The following is a 17,799-nucleotide window of genomic DNA, read 5'->3' as shown; positions in this document are numbered from 1 at the left end:
CATCGACCGCTATCCAGCATGCATCTAGAGTATTAAGTTAAAAACAGAGTAACGCCTTAAGCAAGATGACATGATGTAGAGAGATAAATTCATGCAATATGAAATAAACCCCATCTTGTTATCCTCGATGGCAACGATACAATACGTGCCTTGCTGCCCCTTCTGTCACTAGGTAAGGACACCGCAAGATCGAACCCAAAGCTAAGCACTTCTCCCATGGCAAGAACTACCAATCTAGTTGGCCAAACCAAACGGATAATTCGAAGAGACTTGCAAAGATAACCAATCTTTCATAAAAGAATTCAGAGAAGATTCAAATATTATTCATAGATAGACTTGATCATAAACCCACAATTCATCGGTCTCAACAAACACACCGCAAAAAGAAGATTACATCAAATAGATCTCCACAAGAGAGGGGGAGAACTTTGTATTGATATTCAAAGAGAGAGAAGAAGCCATCTAGCTACTAACTATGGACCCGAAGGTCTGAGGTAAACTACTCACACTTCATCGGAGGGGCTAGGATGATGTAGAAGCCCTCCGTGATGACGGCCCTCTTCCGGCGGAGCTCCGGAACAGGCCCCAAGATGGGATCTCGTGGATACAGAAAGTTGCGGCGGTGGAATTAGGTTTTTGGCTCCTGTTCTGATCGTTTGGGGGTACGTGTGTATATATAGGAGGAAGAAGTACGCCGGAGGAGCAACGAGGGGCCCACGAGGCAGGGGGCGCGCCCTAGGGGGGCCCACCCTTGTGACCGCCTCTTTTGTTCCTTGGAGCAAGGTCCAAGTCTCCTGGATCACGTTCGGTGAGAAAATCACGTTCCCGAAGATTTTATTCCATTTGGACTCTGTTTGATATTTCGTTTATCTGAAACACTGAAATAGGTAAAAAACAACAATTCTGGGCTGGGCCTCCGGTTAATAGGTTAGTCCCAAAAATAATATAAAAGTGGAAAATAAAGCCCAATATAGTCCAAAACAGTAGATAATATAGCATGGAGCAATCAAAAATTATAGATACGTTGGAGACGTATCAGCTATATCATTCAATTTAGTAAGATGTGCCACAACAGTTTCAGATTCATAGCCATGAAAAGGATCAAATTCAACCAAAGTAATTATATTAGGATCAACAGAGAATTCATAATCCTTATCGGTAACACAGATAGGTGAAGTAGCAAAAGCAGGGTCAGGTTTCATTCTAGCATTTAGAGATTGCTTGTTCCATTTAGCTAATAACCTCTTAAGTTCGTATCTATCTTTGCAAGCTAAAATAGCTAAAGAATCTTCTTGATCAAAAATATAACCCTCAGGAATAACAAGTGATTCTTCATCATCACTTTCATCAGTATTATCAGATTCAATATTTTCAATCTCTCTAGCCCTAGCAAGTTGTTCATCAAGAAATTCACCAAGTGGCACAGTAGTATCAAGCATAGAAGTAGTTTCATCATAAGTATCATGTATAGCAGAAGTAGCATCATCAATAACATGCGACATATCAGAACGAATAGCAGAAGCAGTTTTAGGTGTCGCAAGCTTACTCAAAACAGAAGATGAATCAAGTGTAGAGCTAGATGGCAGTTCCTTACCTCCCCTCATAGTTGATGGATAAATCTTGGTTTTTGGATCTCTCAAGTTCTTCATAATGATAAGCAGATATAAATCCCAAGTGACTCAAAGAATAGAGCTATGCTCCCCGGCAACGGCGCCAGAAAATAGTCTTGATAACCCACAAGTATAGGGGATCGCTACAGTTTTCGAGGGTAAAGTATTCAACCCAAATTTATTGATTCGACACAAGGGGAGCCAAAGAATATTCTCAAGTATTAGAAGCTGAGTTGTCAATTCAACCACACCTGGAAACTTAGTATCTACAGAAAAGTATTTAGTAGCAAAGTAATATGATAGTAGTGATAACGGTAGCAAAAGGTAACAGTAGTAAAAGTAATGTTTTTGGTATTTTGTAGTGATGATAGCAATATCAATGGAAAAGTAAATAAGCGAAGAACAATATATGGAAAGCTTGTAGGCAATGGATCGGTGATGGAGAATTATGCCGGATGCGGTTCATCTTGTAACAGTCATAACCTAGGGTGACACAGAACTAGCTCCAGTTCATCAATGCAATGTAGGCATTTATTCCGAATATAGTCATACATGCTTATGGAAAAGAACTTGCATGACATCTTTTTTCCAACCCTCCCGTGGCAGCGGGGTCCTTACGGAAACTAAGGGATATTAAGGCCTCCTTTTAATAGAGTACCGAAACAAAGCATTAACACATAGTGAATACATGAACTCCTCAAACTACGGTCATCACCGGTAAGTATCCCGATTATTGTCACTTCGGGGTTAACGGATCATAACACATAATAGGTGACTATAGACTTGCAAGATAGGATCAAGAACACTCATATATTGATGAAAACATAATAGGTTCAGATCTGAAATCATGGCACTCAGGCCCTAGTGACAAGCATTAAGCATAGCAAAGTCATAGCAACATTAATCTCAGACCATAGTGGATACTAGGGATCAAACCCTAACAAAACTAACTCGATTACATGATAGATCCCATCCAACCCATCACCGTCCACCAAGCCTACGATGGAATTACTCACGCACGGCGGAGAGCATCATGAAATTGGTGATGGAGGATGGTTGATGATGACGATGGCGACGAATTCCCCTCTCTGGAGCCCCGAACGGACTCCAGATCAGCCCTCTCGAGAGGTTTTAGGGCTTGGTGGCGGCTCCGTATCGTAAAACGCGATGAATTCTTCTCTCTGGCTTTTTTTCTCCCCGAAACACAATATATAGAGTTGGAGTTGGAGTAGGAGGGGCACCAGGGGGCCCACGAGGTAGGGGGCGCGCCCCCCACCCTCGTGGACAGGTGGTGGGCCCCCTGGCCTTCATCTTTTGCAGGTATTTTTTATATTTCCCAAAAAGTTGCTCCATGAAGTTTCGGGTCATTCCGAGAACGTTTGTTTCTGCACATAAATAACACCATGGTAATTCTGCTGAAAACAACGTCAGTCCGGGTTAGTTCCATTCAAATCATGCAAGTTAGAGTCCAAAAGAAGGGCAAAAGTTTTTGGAAAAGTAGATACGACGGAGACATATCAATAGTCATAATAACAGCGAAGGCAAGTGCTTCGTCGTGCGGTTGGCACCTTGAAGGTGTGCAGGATCATCACCTTTAAAGTGATGAGGTAGCCGATCGGGATCTGGTGAGAAACAGCAAAGCCGACCCACCCCTGATCCATGGCTAGCCTCCCGTTGATCTCTGTGAGCTTGACCTTCTAGGTGCAACCGGTGTTCGTCTTGAGTTTGATCTTACGTTAGATGGTGTCCATGTGTTTACAAAAGTTGCCAAGGATTGGCAGTAACATTCAAACCGACATGGAAAACATGTTCATCTACCACGACAGGAAGGCCATCATCATTGCCGACAAGCCCCTATAGAAAGATCAAGAGTTTTCATGCCGACAAGACCAATTCGAGCCCTATATCAACACACAAATCTAATCGGAGTTGGACACCCCAATCGAACCCCATATCCACACCCTAATCTAACCCCCATGGAGATACCCAAATCTAACCGTACTTGGACACCCAAATCGAATCTCATATCCAGACCCTAATCAAGTTGTATGAAACACTTAATCAACACCCTAATCGGGTTGTGTGAACCCTAAATCTAACCCTAAACCCAAATCAGTGGGTACATGGATCCCTAAATCAGGCAGACAAGGGCTTAGCGCCATTAACGAAGGGATGATGGAGGGGTAATGAAGCTGGCGGTCACCGTCGGTGCTCGCCATCTAGATCTTCGACCCGCTGATACCCTCCGCCGCCCCAGTGAGAGAGAGGGTGATAGTGGAGAGAGGGATAGTGATCGGTGAGATAGAGATCAGGGGATTTATGGCATGACTTCGGGAAACAACATGACGTCTCCCACTCGTGCCCGCGTGTGTAACCGCCAGCAGCCACATGCCGTCCTTTCCCTCAATCGGGCCTGACTCGTTGGACACGATCTATTCGATCACTTCCTCTAGAGCTAGGCTTGGGCTGCTATGAGTACCGTGCTATGCAGGCTCGGCCACACGCGCTGGTAACCAAACGGGTTGCATCCCCAGGGCTTGGTTGGGTGTTATGCTGGCAACCAAACACACCCTTGAGCACCGGCGACCTCATCAATAAGTTTTTTTTAGGGGAACCTCTTCAATAAGTGAACCTTTCTACCAAGATGCAGTATTCAGAAACTGCATCAACAACAAAATTTCAGCGTTGGCAGAACCATGTCTTTTTTCTTTCTTTCTAGATGGCAGAACCAGATCTTAGAGGGGGCGGCTTGTTACCAGCTGGTTACCAATGAAAGCACAACTTGCCACTTAGACTCCATTGGTTAAACCAGACAGTAGATCACAGAAAAACACCAGATTATAAATAAACAATGTTGTTAACACTTTATATTGTGCCTTTTATACAGAGTGCTCATACCATTTGATCATCGGACTGGATGGCATGAACCTCCAGCTGTTAAAAAATAAAAAATTAGAGCACGCCAAGAGCATGCCACAGCTTTATAGAAGGCAGAAATATCGTTTCAACCAACACTCTGTAACCTCCAGCTGGTAATTACAGTACAAAATTGTTTCAACCAAGTGAGATAGGATAAAAGCCACGATGAGCTGAGGTGGTATCAAAACAGGATCAGCAGCAGCAAGGATTGGTAAAAATCTTCCCCAGAATCTCTCTGAAAAAGGTACCGATCCCGCATTCTCAGTTTCTCACAGCTAGGGTCGCTAAAGAACAAATATGCAGACAATGCCTCTCATGAAGGATGCCGCTTCAGCACTTGGATTCCTGACCGCTGTTATCATTGGTCGTCCAGCGTGACAGCGCCTCCCTCGACCTCCAGCTCGCTTGGCTCGACCGACGACAGCAAAATGTCGTCAAGGCCTCACCTGACGAATATGGAACAAGTTTATGCATCCGTACAGGTGGCTCCAAAAAAATCACTGGTACAACAACATGAGTTGATCGATCGACAAGGAACTCCTCTCTTTTTCTGCAGACAGACAATCAGAACGAGTGACTGAACAAGGACAGTATTATTGTACATGTTCTGTGGGCAGGCCATTACGCACTTTTAAGTATCTCACTGTTAACTGTTAAGTAATCTCACTGCTATACATAACATAACAATATGTCGTATATTTAAAACTCAAGCGCTAGCAGTGGCGTCATGTGCATGCATAGACTGCTAGCACCCTAATGCAAATTGGAGATTTAAATCGAGAACTTCAAAACTTCAACTGGAACCTATAACTAGGGAAGGCGTGTAAAGGCTCAAAGAAACAAGCCATAGCGAAACAAAGCGATGTGCATAGAAAATATTGGCCAATATCAACAGAGAACTCACGTTTCCAGGTAGCTCCACATTTTCACTATGGTAAAAAGTGCAATCCAATGGATACAGCTTCAAGATTCAACTCACTAACATCTAGGCAATTCCTAATGAACAGATATGCTCCCATTTCTAGCATTTCTTCCAACATTTGGTTGCACAAAAATAATATAGCCGTGAGAAGCTCCTACCAAGGAACACAAAACAGAAAAATATTCTCCCAGATGATATATTTAACATGCATAACTGTTCGAGAGAATCAGATATAAGACCTAGTCATCCCAAATGTAACTTTTTAATACTCCCTCTGATCCATATTAATCGTCGCTGATTTAGTACAACTTTTGGAGTGCCCCTTTGCCAGGCAGACTTGGCGTGAGATCCTCTCCTGGCTAAGGATGACCGCCGCAGGCCCAAATCACGAAGAATCCCTCATGGACTGGTGACTGCACGCCAGGCAGAACACACCGACAATGATGCGCAAAGAATGATAACAGAATTTTAAGAAAAAAATTGAAGTGATTAGCTAAAGTCTCACCAAATATTTTGTTACATGGAAGGAACTCCCAAGTTCAGTTTCACTTGTGATATATGTACCGGTGAAATTTTACCATCCCGAGAGACAAAAGGCAGGCTCGGTTCAGAGTACAGTTAGCAAGGTTAAGCTGTATCGCATGGCATTCACTCTCATATCTTCATAGAGTAGTAGTCTATATATAAACTTAATGGACAGAGGTTGAAAGCTTGAAACACTTTCTCATATCATATCTCCCAGAAGGTCAAAAAAGCATCCAACATGAAGCAAAATTACCAATTAGCCATGATATGTTCATATATGAAAATTATTTTCGTCCAGCATGTAGTACATAAACTAAGTATTCTCTGAATATCAATAAAATATATTAGAAATGACCAATGATGGCGACAAGATAAGTAGATGTACAAAAAAAGGTAATTTTGGAGCACTCACTGAAGTATTCGTATTTGAAGAATTTTAAACCCACACCCTTTAAGGCCATGTTCTTTAAAGCAATACATCGGAAAATAAAAGAACATTAAATCTGCAGTAATTTAAAGAAGAATATCTAACACCATACCTAACAGATGTTGCACAAAGCAGAACATCTACATTTATGTTTAACAGACTATTCTAAAATACAAACAGGACTGAGCAGAAACTAGCCACTCCGAAATGAAAATAACCAAGGAGCATGCCAGAACGCATGACCTTCCTGACCGAAGAGGAATAAAAAGAACATATGGAACAACTGCACCATGACATTTAGCAGCTAGAAATAACATAGGGAACAAGAGGTCAGGAGGCTAGCAGAACATTGTGAACTAGTATTCCTGAAACGGGAACTAGTATTCCTGAAATCGGAACTAGAGGTCAGGAGGTCAGCTAGATCGTAGTTAAATGGGAACTAGTATTCCTGAAAATGGCATCCGCAACACATAGTGGATTTAGGTCGATTTTACAGTTATTTGCAGTACATTGCTTGGTATGCACATTTACATAAAAAAAAACCCTTCTCAATCAGCCACGCTGGTGGCAAAAAAACAAGCAGAACAAATCAAGCACAAATAAGTTGAATTTATTGAGCATTTTTTTGTACCAAACATGGTTGCATAGTATACTTGTGCGCTTATGTTCCGTCCTGTGCCACTTCAGAACATCTCAAGGACTAAATGCAGGATGCCTGGTAATTAAATATATGCTCCTAACACCACCGGGTATATGTAAATCAAGACATATCTAGGATATCAGACTGGTGAAGGAACAAATTAAACTTATTCTTGTATGCAACCTGAGACACGCAGCTTGCGAAAACCCCTTGATTTCGCTAGAGCTAGCGATTCTAGACAGCGGGCCTCTCTTTGTATTGGTGTTATGTTAGCAAAGGCGTTGAATGCCTCTCGGCACTCCTATGCAATGTGATGCGTCTCCTCACAACGTATTCTAGAAAAGAAAGTGAATATTTCTTACACTTTCAGTTTGCCATGTTCATCTACTTTCTACCCAAAGGCATCTTGAACGATTAAGTTTCCACTCTGTCAAATTAGCATTGGGCAACAATGTAACTGTTGATGTAGGTCTAGCTTTTGCACCGACGAGAAGAAAAGAGGATCAGCATAGGAATGAGAATCAATGAGATCTGTCTTGCTTGGGATGCTGACATGTACAGCAGCCGAGCTGATCTGGTGCAGGTCTGCAGGAGCAGTTTCCAATTTTTTAAATAAGTTGAGATTCTTGTTGCCTCCTGGTATAATATATGTGCCCATCTCACATAATTTTCAGGTCATGAGTTCTTACTAAGCTGTGGCGTCGATACTACCACCCATATGCAACATTGCGTGCATGGTCACACGTACCACCTGTGAATCTAGTAATCGACAACGTCAGATCAACTGGATCCAAAGTCTGCCTAGAGATATGAGAAGCAGGGAGCTTCACATGGAGAGATGCGACTTTTGATCGGCCGGGCTTCCTGGGTTCCAGTGCTGCCCATGAAAGCTCACAGCTTGGTAGCTCTCCCGTCCATTTGATGTGTGCGCCGCACTGCTGCTACAGATCTGACACTGCTAGCCAACTGGAGTATCTCTGAAGTCAACTAGATCGTGTGCAGCGGTGCTGTGCTATGCTGCTAATCAGCTCAACTAGGGCACCTGACAATTTTTGCCTGCTCCATTTGGAATCTGCCCACGCCTCCCAAGCTCTGCCTCTCATGGCCAACCCATTACCACCAGTGAGGCATTAATTAGTTCCATGCATGGCCCTGCAATCTAGGCTAAGATGCTGTGCACGGAGAACCATGGAGCCTATACAATGTCAACGAAATAAAATTATCAGAGAAACCCAGTGAGTTATACTGCTTGATGATTCTTTCTCCCTCTTTTATCTGACATGAAACAAATGCGGGCTGGTTGCGAGGAGCTGACCTAAGAATTAACAAATGCAGGCCGGTGCAGTGCGTGACAGTGTCAGAAGCTTCTACAAAGTCAGATCTAGCGAAACATAGCCATTACCGAGGTTAACACCACTATAAATGGCTGGCATTGCTGCCCATTCTGGACAAACCCATAAGCCAAACAAAAACAGCTCTCTGGTAGGTGTTTACGCTTAGCGTTTTCATCCTACAATGAGATCACTGCCCATTGTAGTACTTTCCCTCCTGATTCTTGTCCTAGCTGCCCATGTATCCCAAGCCGATGACAAGGGCTCTTCGGTTGGAAATGGGAAGGATTCCCATGCCGGTGATGATCATAAATCAAATGGTGTAGGGCCGGTGAAAAAACCCAAATGCCCTAAGCCCGGACATGGTCCAAAAAACCATGACAATGATGGTCGAGGACCACCAGAAAAGGAGTGCGATGATGAAGAGACAACACCGTCATCGCCTGGGCCTTCCCCAAACCAAGGTAATGGTTCGCCATCACCACCGCCATCCCCGTCCTATTCACCACCCATGACTCCATCACCTCCACCTCCATCAGAAACTAGTCCTCCTACTGCACCTCCACCCTACCAACCTAGCAATCAATCTCCTCCCCTGCCGTCATCTTCAAGCCCCCCACCAACACCTTCATCTAGTCCCCCTGTTACACCTCCAACCTACGAACCTAATGATCAATCGCCACCGCCTCCATTGAATCCTCCGCCCATTCCCCCACCACCTCCATCTAGTGCGCCTGCGGCACCTCCAATGAACCCGACTAATGATCAGCCTCCTCCACCAACGACGTCATCTAGCCCCCCACCACTAGCTCCAGCGACCCCACCAACACCTTCATCTAGTCCCCCTGTTACGCCTCCATCCTACGAACCTAACGATCAACCGCCACCACCTCCATTGAATCCTCCGTCCATTCTCTCACCACCTCCATCAAGCCCACCAACCTTACCTCCAATGAACCCGACTAATGATCAACCTCCTCCACCATCTCCGTTGTCTAGCCCCCCACCACTAGCTCCAGCCACCCCACCAACACCTCCATCTAATCCCCCTGTTACGCCTCCATCCTACGAACCTAATGATGAATCGCCACCACCTACATTAAATTCCCCTGCCATTCCCTCACCACCTCCATCAAGCCCAACTGTGGCACCTCCTATGAACCCGACTAATGATCAGCCTCCTCCACCATCGTCGTCATTTAGCCCCCCACCAATAGCTCCAACTACTCAACCACCTCCCTCTAGCCCACCTGCTACACCTCCAACAGACTCAACTGATGAGGAACCTCCTACATCACCACCAGCATCCAGTCCACCAGCAACTCTATCAAGTCCTCCACCACCGTCATCGAGTACACCACCGGCTCCATCCATCACCACACCACCTTTGGCTAGTCCCCCTGCTACACCTCCAACGTACCAAGCTAATGACCAGTCCCCTCCACCTCCACCATCATATAGTCCTCCGCCATCAGCTTTAGCTAGTCCTCCACCACCATCACCACTGAGTCCACCAGCAATAGCACCAACCACTAGCGCACCTCCTCCATCTACTCCCCCATCGCCTATGTCTAGTCCACCAGCAACACCTCCAACTGATGAGCAAACTCCACCACCACCATCATCTAGTCCACCAGTAGCTCTATCAAGTCCTCCACCACCATCATTGAGTACACCACCGTCTCCATCCATTGCCACACCACCTTTGTCTAGCCCCCCTGCTACACCTCCAACGTACCAAGTTGATGACCAGTCCCCTCCATCTCCAACATCATACAGCCCACCACCGACAACTTTAGCTAGTCCACCACCACCGTTGAGTCCACCAGCAATAGCACCAACCACTAGCACACCTCCTCCATCTACTTACCCATCGCCTATGTCTAGTCCACCAGCAACACCTCCACCAGACTCGACTGATAAGCAAAGTCCATCACGACCACCATCTAGTCCACCAGTAGCTCTATCAACTCCTCCACCACCATCATCGAGTACATCACCGGCTCCATCCATTGCCACACCACCTTTGTCTAGTCCCGCTGCTACACCTCCAACGTACCAAGCTGATGACCAGTCCCCTCCACCTCCACCATCATACAGTCCGCCACCGTCAGCTTTAGCTAGTCCTCCTCCACCACCATTGACTCCACCAGCAATAGCCCCAACCACTAGCGCACCTCCTCCATCTACTTACCCATCGCCTATGTCTAGTCCACCAGCAACACCTCCAACGGACTCAACTGATGAGCAAACTCCATCACCACCACCATCTAGTCCACCAGTAGCTCTATCAAGTCCTCCACCACCATCATCGAGTACACCACCGGCTCCATCCATTGCCACACCACCTTTGTCTAGTCCTCTTGCTACACCTCCAACGTACCAAGGTGATGACCAGTCCCCTCCACATCCACCATCATACAGTCCGCCACCATCAGCTTTAGCTAGTCCTCCTCCACCACCATTGAGTCCACCAGCAATAGCCCCAACCACTAGTGCATCCCCTCCATCTAGTTACCCATCGCCTATGTCTAGCCCACCGGCAACACCTCCAACGGACTCAACCGATGAGCAAAGTCCATCACCACCACCATCTAGTCCACCAGTAGCTCTATCAAGTCCTCCACCACCATCATCGAGTACACCACCTGTTCCATCCATTGCCACACCACCTTTGTCTAGTCCCCCTGCTACACCTCCAGCATACCAAGCTGATGACCAATCCCCTCCACCTCCACCATCATATAGTCCGCCACCGACAGCTTTAGCTAGTCCTCCACCACCACCATTGAGTCCACCAGCGATAGCACCAACTACTAGCGTACCTCCTCCATCTACTTCACCATTGCCTATGTCTAGTCCACCGGCAACACCTCCGACGTACCAAGTTAACCAACCACCACCGCCACCACAATTTAGTCCCCCTGCCACACCTCCGACCTATCAAGGTAATGCCCCACCACCGGCATCGGCACCAGCACCACTTAGTCCCTCAGCAACAGCACCGCCACCTGGTGCCCCTACTGGCAATGGATGGGTGCAAGTTCAGAACTTTCATGACGCCCTATACTGGCAAATCGGGCGCTTTGTGGTGTTCAAGTTGGTAAACAAGAAGGACAACTCCCTTGTTGATGTGCTATATGTGAGCATGCAACCCGCTGGAAAGGGCAACAACTACTTTCTTGTGATAAAAGTAGCAGATGGATATAAGAAGGTCGGCAAGTATCATGTGCTCCTATGGGGTGTGCCTGGGTCACCAGATGAAGAATGGAAAGTATATTGGCTCAAATTTGTAGGATACTAAGCACATGGTGGAAACAAGATTATCCAGCTATCGACCATGCATGGCATTTCTAGGGAGAAGATATATAGACATTTTGTGGTCAACGTGCGCCTGCATGGATTAGTTGATCTTTGTAGCTTTGAGGGGCTTGATATCCAACTATATGTTCTGATTTCAGTGATAAATTTATGTTTTGTTCTCATTAAAATTGCCTTAAATTTACAAAATATGGCTGGAGATATAATCATATAACTCAAAGCATAAGCGCGCTTCACTGTACTGTTATTTTGATGGTTGCCTTGTAATTCTTATTAAAGTTGTTTGCTTATCTGTAGTTAATTGTTCACTGTTCACCGTTCACCTGGACGTCCAGATCCTTGCCCTTCGTCCCCAATTTAAAAGCTTAAAGAAAATTGAACAAGCTCAAATATTAACAACACGTAGCATACAACAAGCAAATCCTTACAACCACCAAAAAGGAAGCTTCCCCTGGCACAGAGGTAAAAGCTAGCACAATGCCAGCCAACAGAGACCACAAAAAATAAGTTGGAGTCAACTGCCAGATGTAGTTTACACAGCAACCACGCAGATGCAAGTGTGCAAAGAGGTTGCATTGACATGATCCACTGAAGAACCACAAGCGCAAGTGCACTAAATAACAGAACAAGAATTCAACTACAGCAAGACAGAAATAATTATTGATAGGTTATAACCGAATAGCATGAAGCAAGCAGGACCAGGTTTATGCACAAAATTAAGAGTGCCAAGAGGTTCCATTGGCAGGAACATATGTTTATAATATACCATGGATTATCAATACCGTTGTAGAGAACAATTTCTATTTTGCCTTGTAGCCATATATAGGGCGAGGGACCAGTATAAAATACTTCACATAGACATGAGAGACAATTCCAGGAAGATCAAGTGAGGTGCACAAGAAGTGAGCCGGCCTGTGATGGCGACTATCCAACATCACATAACAAAGCAATCACTGGATCAATGATGATCTCAACAAAATGTACATGTCTTGCTTGCAGAAGATGTAACGCATTACCTCCGAAAGATGCATGGTTTCAGCCATGAATGGTTGGCTCAGATTCCTGTTGAGTGAGATCCGGCGAAGGTTTTGGCAGAGTGGATATTCTAGATGATCTCTTGCCAAGAAGTGCCTTTATCCTCAGAGACATATATATAGGTGGAGTGCTGCAACCACGATCAATAATATAGTAAGCCTTAAGGAGTAACAATGCTGAATGAATCAATGGGAGTAACAGCCTGTGAGACTTAATCAATAGAAAGCTATAATGTGAGAAAGAACAAAATAACAATTAAATGACTGTATTGTTGTGTTGTGCAGAGAGCACTGTTTTGGTTACCGGTCGAAATTTCAAGATTTCCCATGGTTACCGCGTATTTCCGTGCCCCTCGGTAAATCGCCATACCGAGCAAAAAATACCATCTTTTTGAAATTTTTGAATTTAAACACTCGATTTACTATAAAGTACGTAGGATCTAATTAATGCCACGAGAGTTGGTCCTGGCGTGTTTAGTAGCAACCTAGTTCCTGTTTTGAAAGGTCTCTGGTTCGAATATTCGTTCATTCACTTATTTGAATTCAAAATTCAGCTACAAAATTCGCTCGAAATATTCTCGGTATTTCTCGATATTTCTCGGTAACCGTGGTAACCACATTTACCAGTCCCCTTCGGTAAAATTGCCGCATTCGGTAACCAAAACCTTGGCAGAGAGTGCGTTTACAAAGGCATGGTGAAGAATTGGCTAAGTAAATATAGGGGCAATAGCCTAGAACGACATGAAACGGATGTCGAGGATAAAATGGTCTAAAACTTCATGCGTGTTCACTTGCCATAAAACGAGGTCTTGGCAACCGAGAATAATCTCCTGCCGGTACAGGGTCACGAGTAATGAGTAATGACCTGAGACTTGGCCATGGCGTGGCGGCGGCGGCGAGGCCGTGCATGGCAGCCGATCGAGAAGAATCCCCTTCCGGTACAGCAGGAACGTGCGCCGACCTCCTCATCCCTTTGCCTCGGCGGGCAGGCGAGAGCACAGCGAGGTGTCATGCCGCGGCAATTCGCCGAACATGTGGTGCGCGTCCTCCGTGGTGAGCGTCCCGGACCCGCAGCTCGCGCGCTCCGTGGCGGCGGCGCGGGCGGCGTGGCGCTCCAAGCTGCGTGAGGGCGGTGAGGTGGAAGATGAGCAGGCGGAGGAGTGACGGAGGGAGGAGAGGCGAGAGACATCGGCGAGTGCGCGAAGTCTGAATTCTACTAGCAGGGAATCGTTTATTTCCTCTAACTACTCCAACTGCCAGAGTCTTCGGATACAGATACATATACATACCTTCAAAAATCAAACTTTGTTTTTCTTTTGCGGAAGGACGTGAATTTTTGGGACATGGTGGCACACGATGCCGTTATCTCGGCCGTTTGGATGCACATCATGATTACTACTTATTATAGGGCGTTGCGCAATACCTGACGCGTTATTTGCTGTTCAACAAGAATACGTCGTGGTATACCTCGGAGTAGTGGGCCAGGTGTCATTTATCATTGTATGAATACTCGCTTGTCCGATAGCGACTGAGCACACAGGTTGAGTCGGTCAATAACTGCTCTGGGTGTGGGGCTGTCGTCCAATAACACCGCCTCGCTCGTGCTATGCATTGTAGCTCGTCTTCAAGCTGTAGCTTGTGGAAAAGCAGCAGAATAAGAGAAAATGGCTTCAACGGAAACGGGTTAGCATCTTGACATTGTATTTGATCATGCATCTTTTGTTTATTTATAGGTATTACCGAACACGCTGACGTCTACTCATCCTGTTCGTACCTTAGCATGTCGACTGTTTTGGTGGAGAGTTCAGGAGCGGGGTGCTCACTGCATGCTGCCATGTCCATTAGCTATGCCCCGTGCCTGTAAGCTGGGTGATATTTACACATCGTGACGCACCCGCCCATAAGCATCGTCACCCTGCTCTCTCTCTCTCTCTCTCTCTCCTCTCTCTCTCTCTCTCTCTCTCTCTCTGTATGTCAGTAATGTAGCCCGTCTTCAAGCTGGATCCCTGGAAAGTAGAAGAACACCAGAAAATTGGCTTCGGCGTGCACATAAATGCAGAGGTTATCTTGTCAGTCTCAAATCGATCACGTGTGGTTGATTCTTAGGTATGGGCATATGGCACTACACGATCACATCTCATATCTGTTTCTTTTGTTTGACCTTACCATGAGCGGTGGTTTGACATCATCTGTATGTCCAATTGCCCATTAATCCCTCCTAGGTAGCTTAATGGCTGTCAGAGGCATTTACGCTGCCTTGGCTGCCAATTAAATGACTAAATTAAAGGCCGTGCGTCAGATATTTATATCGGCGGCTTGAATGGGGCACGTATTATGTGGGTCTACTCCCTGCTGATTTGGTGCGTTTTCATTGATGATTTAAATTAGACTTGCATGGTTAGCTGCTCGACGGAAATGAATACGCGGTACATGGAGACGCAAAGCCTACTAGATGGTGCAGGAAATAAATACTGGTACTAGATATCAGATGGTCTAATGGGTTCAGTGCTAAATAATGACGACGACCATCTTTTTGCAGTAGGGTTATGCTTCAGTTGCTGTGGACAAACAACAGGACGATGGCCACGATGCACAGGATGAAAAAGTTCATAAGCCACGAGAATGGTCTACTCCCTGTTCATTCCCACAGCCAGAACCTGCATTCTCCATGCTGCAAAACAAATCTTTAGTCGGCCAGAGAACGATATAGATGGATGGAGAAAAGGTGGATGATGAACTACCAGAGTTCAAACTTGTAAAGATGCCAACCAGGCTTTGATCTGTGGCAGAAACAAACCAGATGATGTAGCCCGCGGAGTAAAAGGTCCAGATCTGTGGCAGAAACAAACCAGAAACTCACCCATACACTTAAGCAGCACACTTGGTCCCATGTGCTAGGTTGAGTAAAAGGTCCATAGTGCAGTCTGGGTGAGTAATTTGTATTTAACTAGGAGCAGGCCTCATTTACTACGGGCCAGGTCACGAACGTTAATTGCATTGAATGGTAACCTGCATCCCTGCGTCCTGATCATAAACACACCAGTAGTTGGCCCACGTTAAATGTATTACCGTTGTGTATTTGCTAGCTTATCCCTATGTATTGTCGCAGTATCCACTTAATCACTATATTAAATGCGAATCGCTAGCATCAATCGTCGACCAGGATAACATCCTCACGTGGTACCATGTCCCAAAAATTCGCGTCCGTTTGTTATGGACGCGGATTTTTGGGACATGCGGCCACGCGATGCCGTTATCCCAGACGTCCGTGCGCGCATCGTGATTCCTAGTTAATATAGCCCCATTGGCAATACACGTCGCGTTAATAGTTTGTCCTTCGAATACATCGTGATATACATCACATGAGCAGGCTGTACCGCATTTATGATTCATAGGAATACATGCAAGTCTGCCAGCACTGCGCGTCACAGTTCTGGAGATGCCTTCATTCCTGTTGACGTGGGGCAGTGATCATTTAGCACCACCCTCTCTAGTCCCAGCCCTGTAGTAAAACAGAAGGAGGAAACGTAACAGAGCTAAAACAACGGAGGGCTGGGACATGGCTTCTGCACAAACGGTGCTCAACAGGTTGGTCAATAAAAAAAATCCTTGATTCCGTCATTTTTTGTTTATTTCGGTACAAGCGTGCGAGCTGGGTGTCATGATGGGCTGCAGACTACACGAGAGCTGGGAAAATTGATGGGCACAGAGGAGCTGAGTCTCATTAAAGGCTTGTCCATTTGTGATTTATGGACTGCCAATGGCTGTGGTGCACACGTAAATGGCGGTATGAATGACGTCCCTGATGTTTTGCAGTGTGTCTCGATGGAGAGCCATTTTGGGACCGGCGTTTTAAAATTCAAGTTGTATCTTTCATGATTAGAGTTAACGATGAAGAATGAAGCCAACTGATTTTTTCGGTTAGAAACTGATACATATAAGGATTTTCAGTTGTTAATCAGGAGTTCAAAACATGTGCCGAAATTAAAATACCACACTTTTCAAGTGAACAATGCTGGGTGGATAAAGTTGGTGTGATTATGCCAGAGTGCAAGCTTCTGGTGTAATTAACGGTTCACGACCTGCTCCTAATATACGCTTGATAAATGAAAGCCATTAATCATTCGTGGGTGCCTTGATTGCTGGCAGGGATTTACAGTGTGAGTAATAGTTAAAACAGCCAGCCAATACTGGATCGCACATTGATATGCATTGAGTAGCTTGGTCCAAACTTAAATTACTAGCTATTACTACATCAACGACCTTGGTGGAAAAAAAAACATTACTGACTGATGCATTGCTGGCTTGGATCCAGAAAAGGTCGAAATTGAAAGGTAAAAGAAGTAGACAGTTGGTGAGCAGATCAGCAAGGCACAACATGGTTATCTTCTTCAGCAAAGCTTGATTATCTTCGAGAATCTGAAAGGTAAACAAGGTAGACAGTTGACTGCAATATGAGAAGAACTTATGTAGTTCCCACTTCCAGAACCTGCACCCCATTTTTTCAGCCTCGTCAGTGCACGAAATGGATTGAAAGATCGAATATGAACTCACAACATGGCAATCACACTTGTAGAAGTTCCTCCCCGGGTTGAGGGCAGTGCCCGAAATGAACCAGAGCAGCAAGAGTGATGAGAGGGAGACGTGCAAACTATTGGACATGACGGATGAAGGTGGTGGAGAGCTAGCCTGGGACATGGATGAACACATGGTTGCGGAAGGGGTCGATTCGATGCTAGAAAGTGTGCGTGTGCGCGTGTGTGCGTGTGTGCGTGTGTGCGTGTGCGTGTGCGCGCGTGTGTGTGTGTGTGTGAGAGAGAGAGAGAGAGAGAGAAAATAGAGTGGAAGAAAATTGGGCAGGGGAAGAAGAAGAAGGCCAGAGTGATCTAAAGAGGAGAAAGGAGAGGAGCATGCTGCAGATAGCCGTTGTAATGGGTGAGTGGTTAATTGCATGTGTCAGATGCAAATACACGCTATACTGAATGCTATATGGTGAGACGGAAATCATTATACTGCCTGTGGGTATTCAGTTTGCACGAATCATGCGGCAACATGCGGTGTGGATACCGA

The 17,799-nt window shown here is 45.5% G+C and overlaps 2 protein-coding genes and 1 long non-coding RNA gene across 4 annotated transcripts; 1 reads left to right on the top strand and 2 right to left on the bottom strand.

Annotated features, from left to right (window-relative positions):
- Nucleotides 1–4,450: 4,450 nt before the first annotated feature.
- On the bottom strand, nucleotides 4,451–14,084 carry LOC125530913. Of its 2 annotated transcripts, XR_007293015.1 has the most exons (3): nucleotides 13,595–14,084; nucleotides 12,712–12,860; nucleotides 4,451–5,079 (listed from the first exon to the last, which is right to left on the bottom strand). It is a non-coding gene; the product is annotated as an uncharacterized LOC125530913 (long non-coding RNA). The 2 variants fall into 2 exon arrangements; XR_007293014.1 differs by lacking the exon at nucleotides 4,451–5,079 and having other exon boundaries at nucleotides 12,375–12,860.
- LOC125530901 (proline-rich extensin-like protein EPR1) lies at nucleotides 8,490–11,918 on the top strand. Its single transcript, XM_048695321.1, has one exon. It carries the CDS (start codon nucleotides 8,559–8,561, stop codon nucleotides 11,676–11,678), a length of 3,120 nt encoding a protein of 1,039 aa, XP_048551278.1. The 5' UTR covers nucleotides 8,490–8,558; the 3' UTR covers nucleotides 11,679–11,918.
- Nucleotides 14,085–16,796: 2,712 nt separating the features above from the next.
- Nucleotides 16,797–17,583, bottom strand: LOC125539683. Its single transcript, XM_048703194.1, has 2 exons — nucleotides 17,284–17,583; nucleotides 16,797–17,148 (listed from the first exon to the last, which is right to left on the bottom strand). Exons 1-2 carry the CDS (start codon nucleotides 17,437–17,439, stop codon nucleotides 16,846–16,848), a joined length of 459 nt encoding a protein of 152 aa, XP_048559151.1. The 5' UTR covers nucleotides 17,440–17,583; the 3' UTR covers nucleotides 16,797–16,845.
- Nucleotides 17,584–17,799: the final 216 nt, after the last annotated feature.

This window comes from Triticum urartu, chromosome 1 (assembly GCF_003073215.2).
Source record: "Triticum urartu cultivar G1812 chromosome 1, Tu2.1, whole genome shotgun sequence".
NCBI classification, from domain to species: Eukaryota; Viridiplantae; Streptophyta; class Magnoliopsida; order Poales; family Poaceae; genus Triticum; species Triticum urartu.
This window is presented reverse-complemented; position numbering and strand designations above follow the sequence as displayed.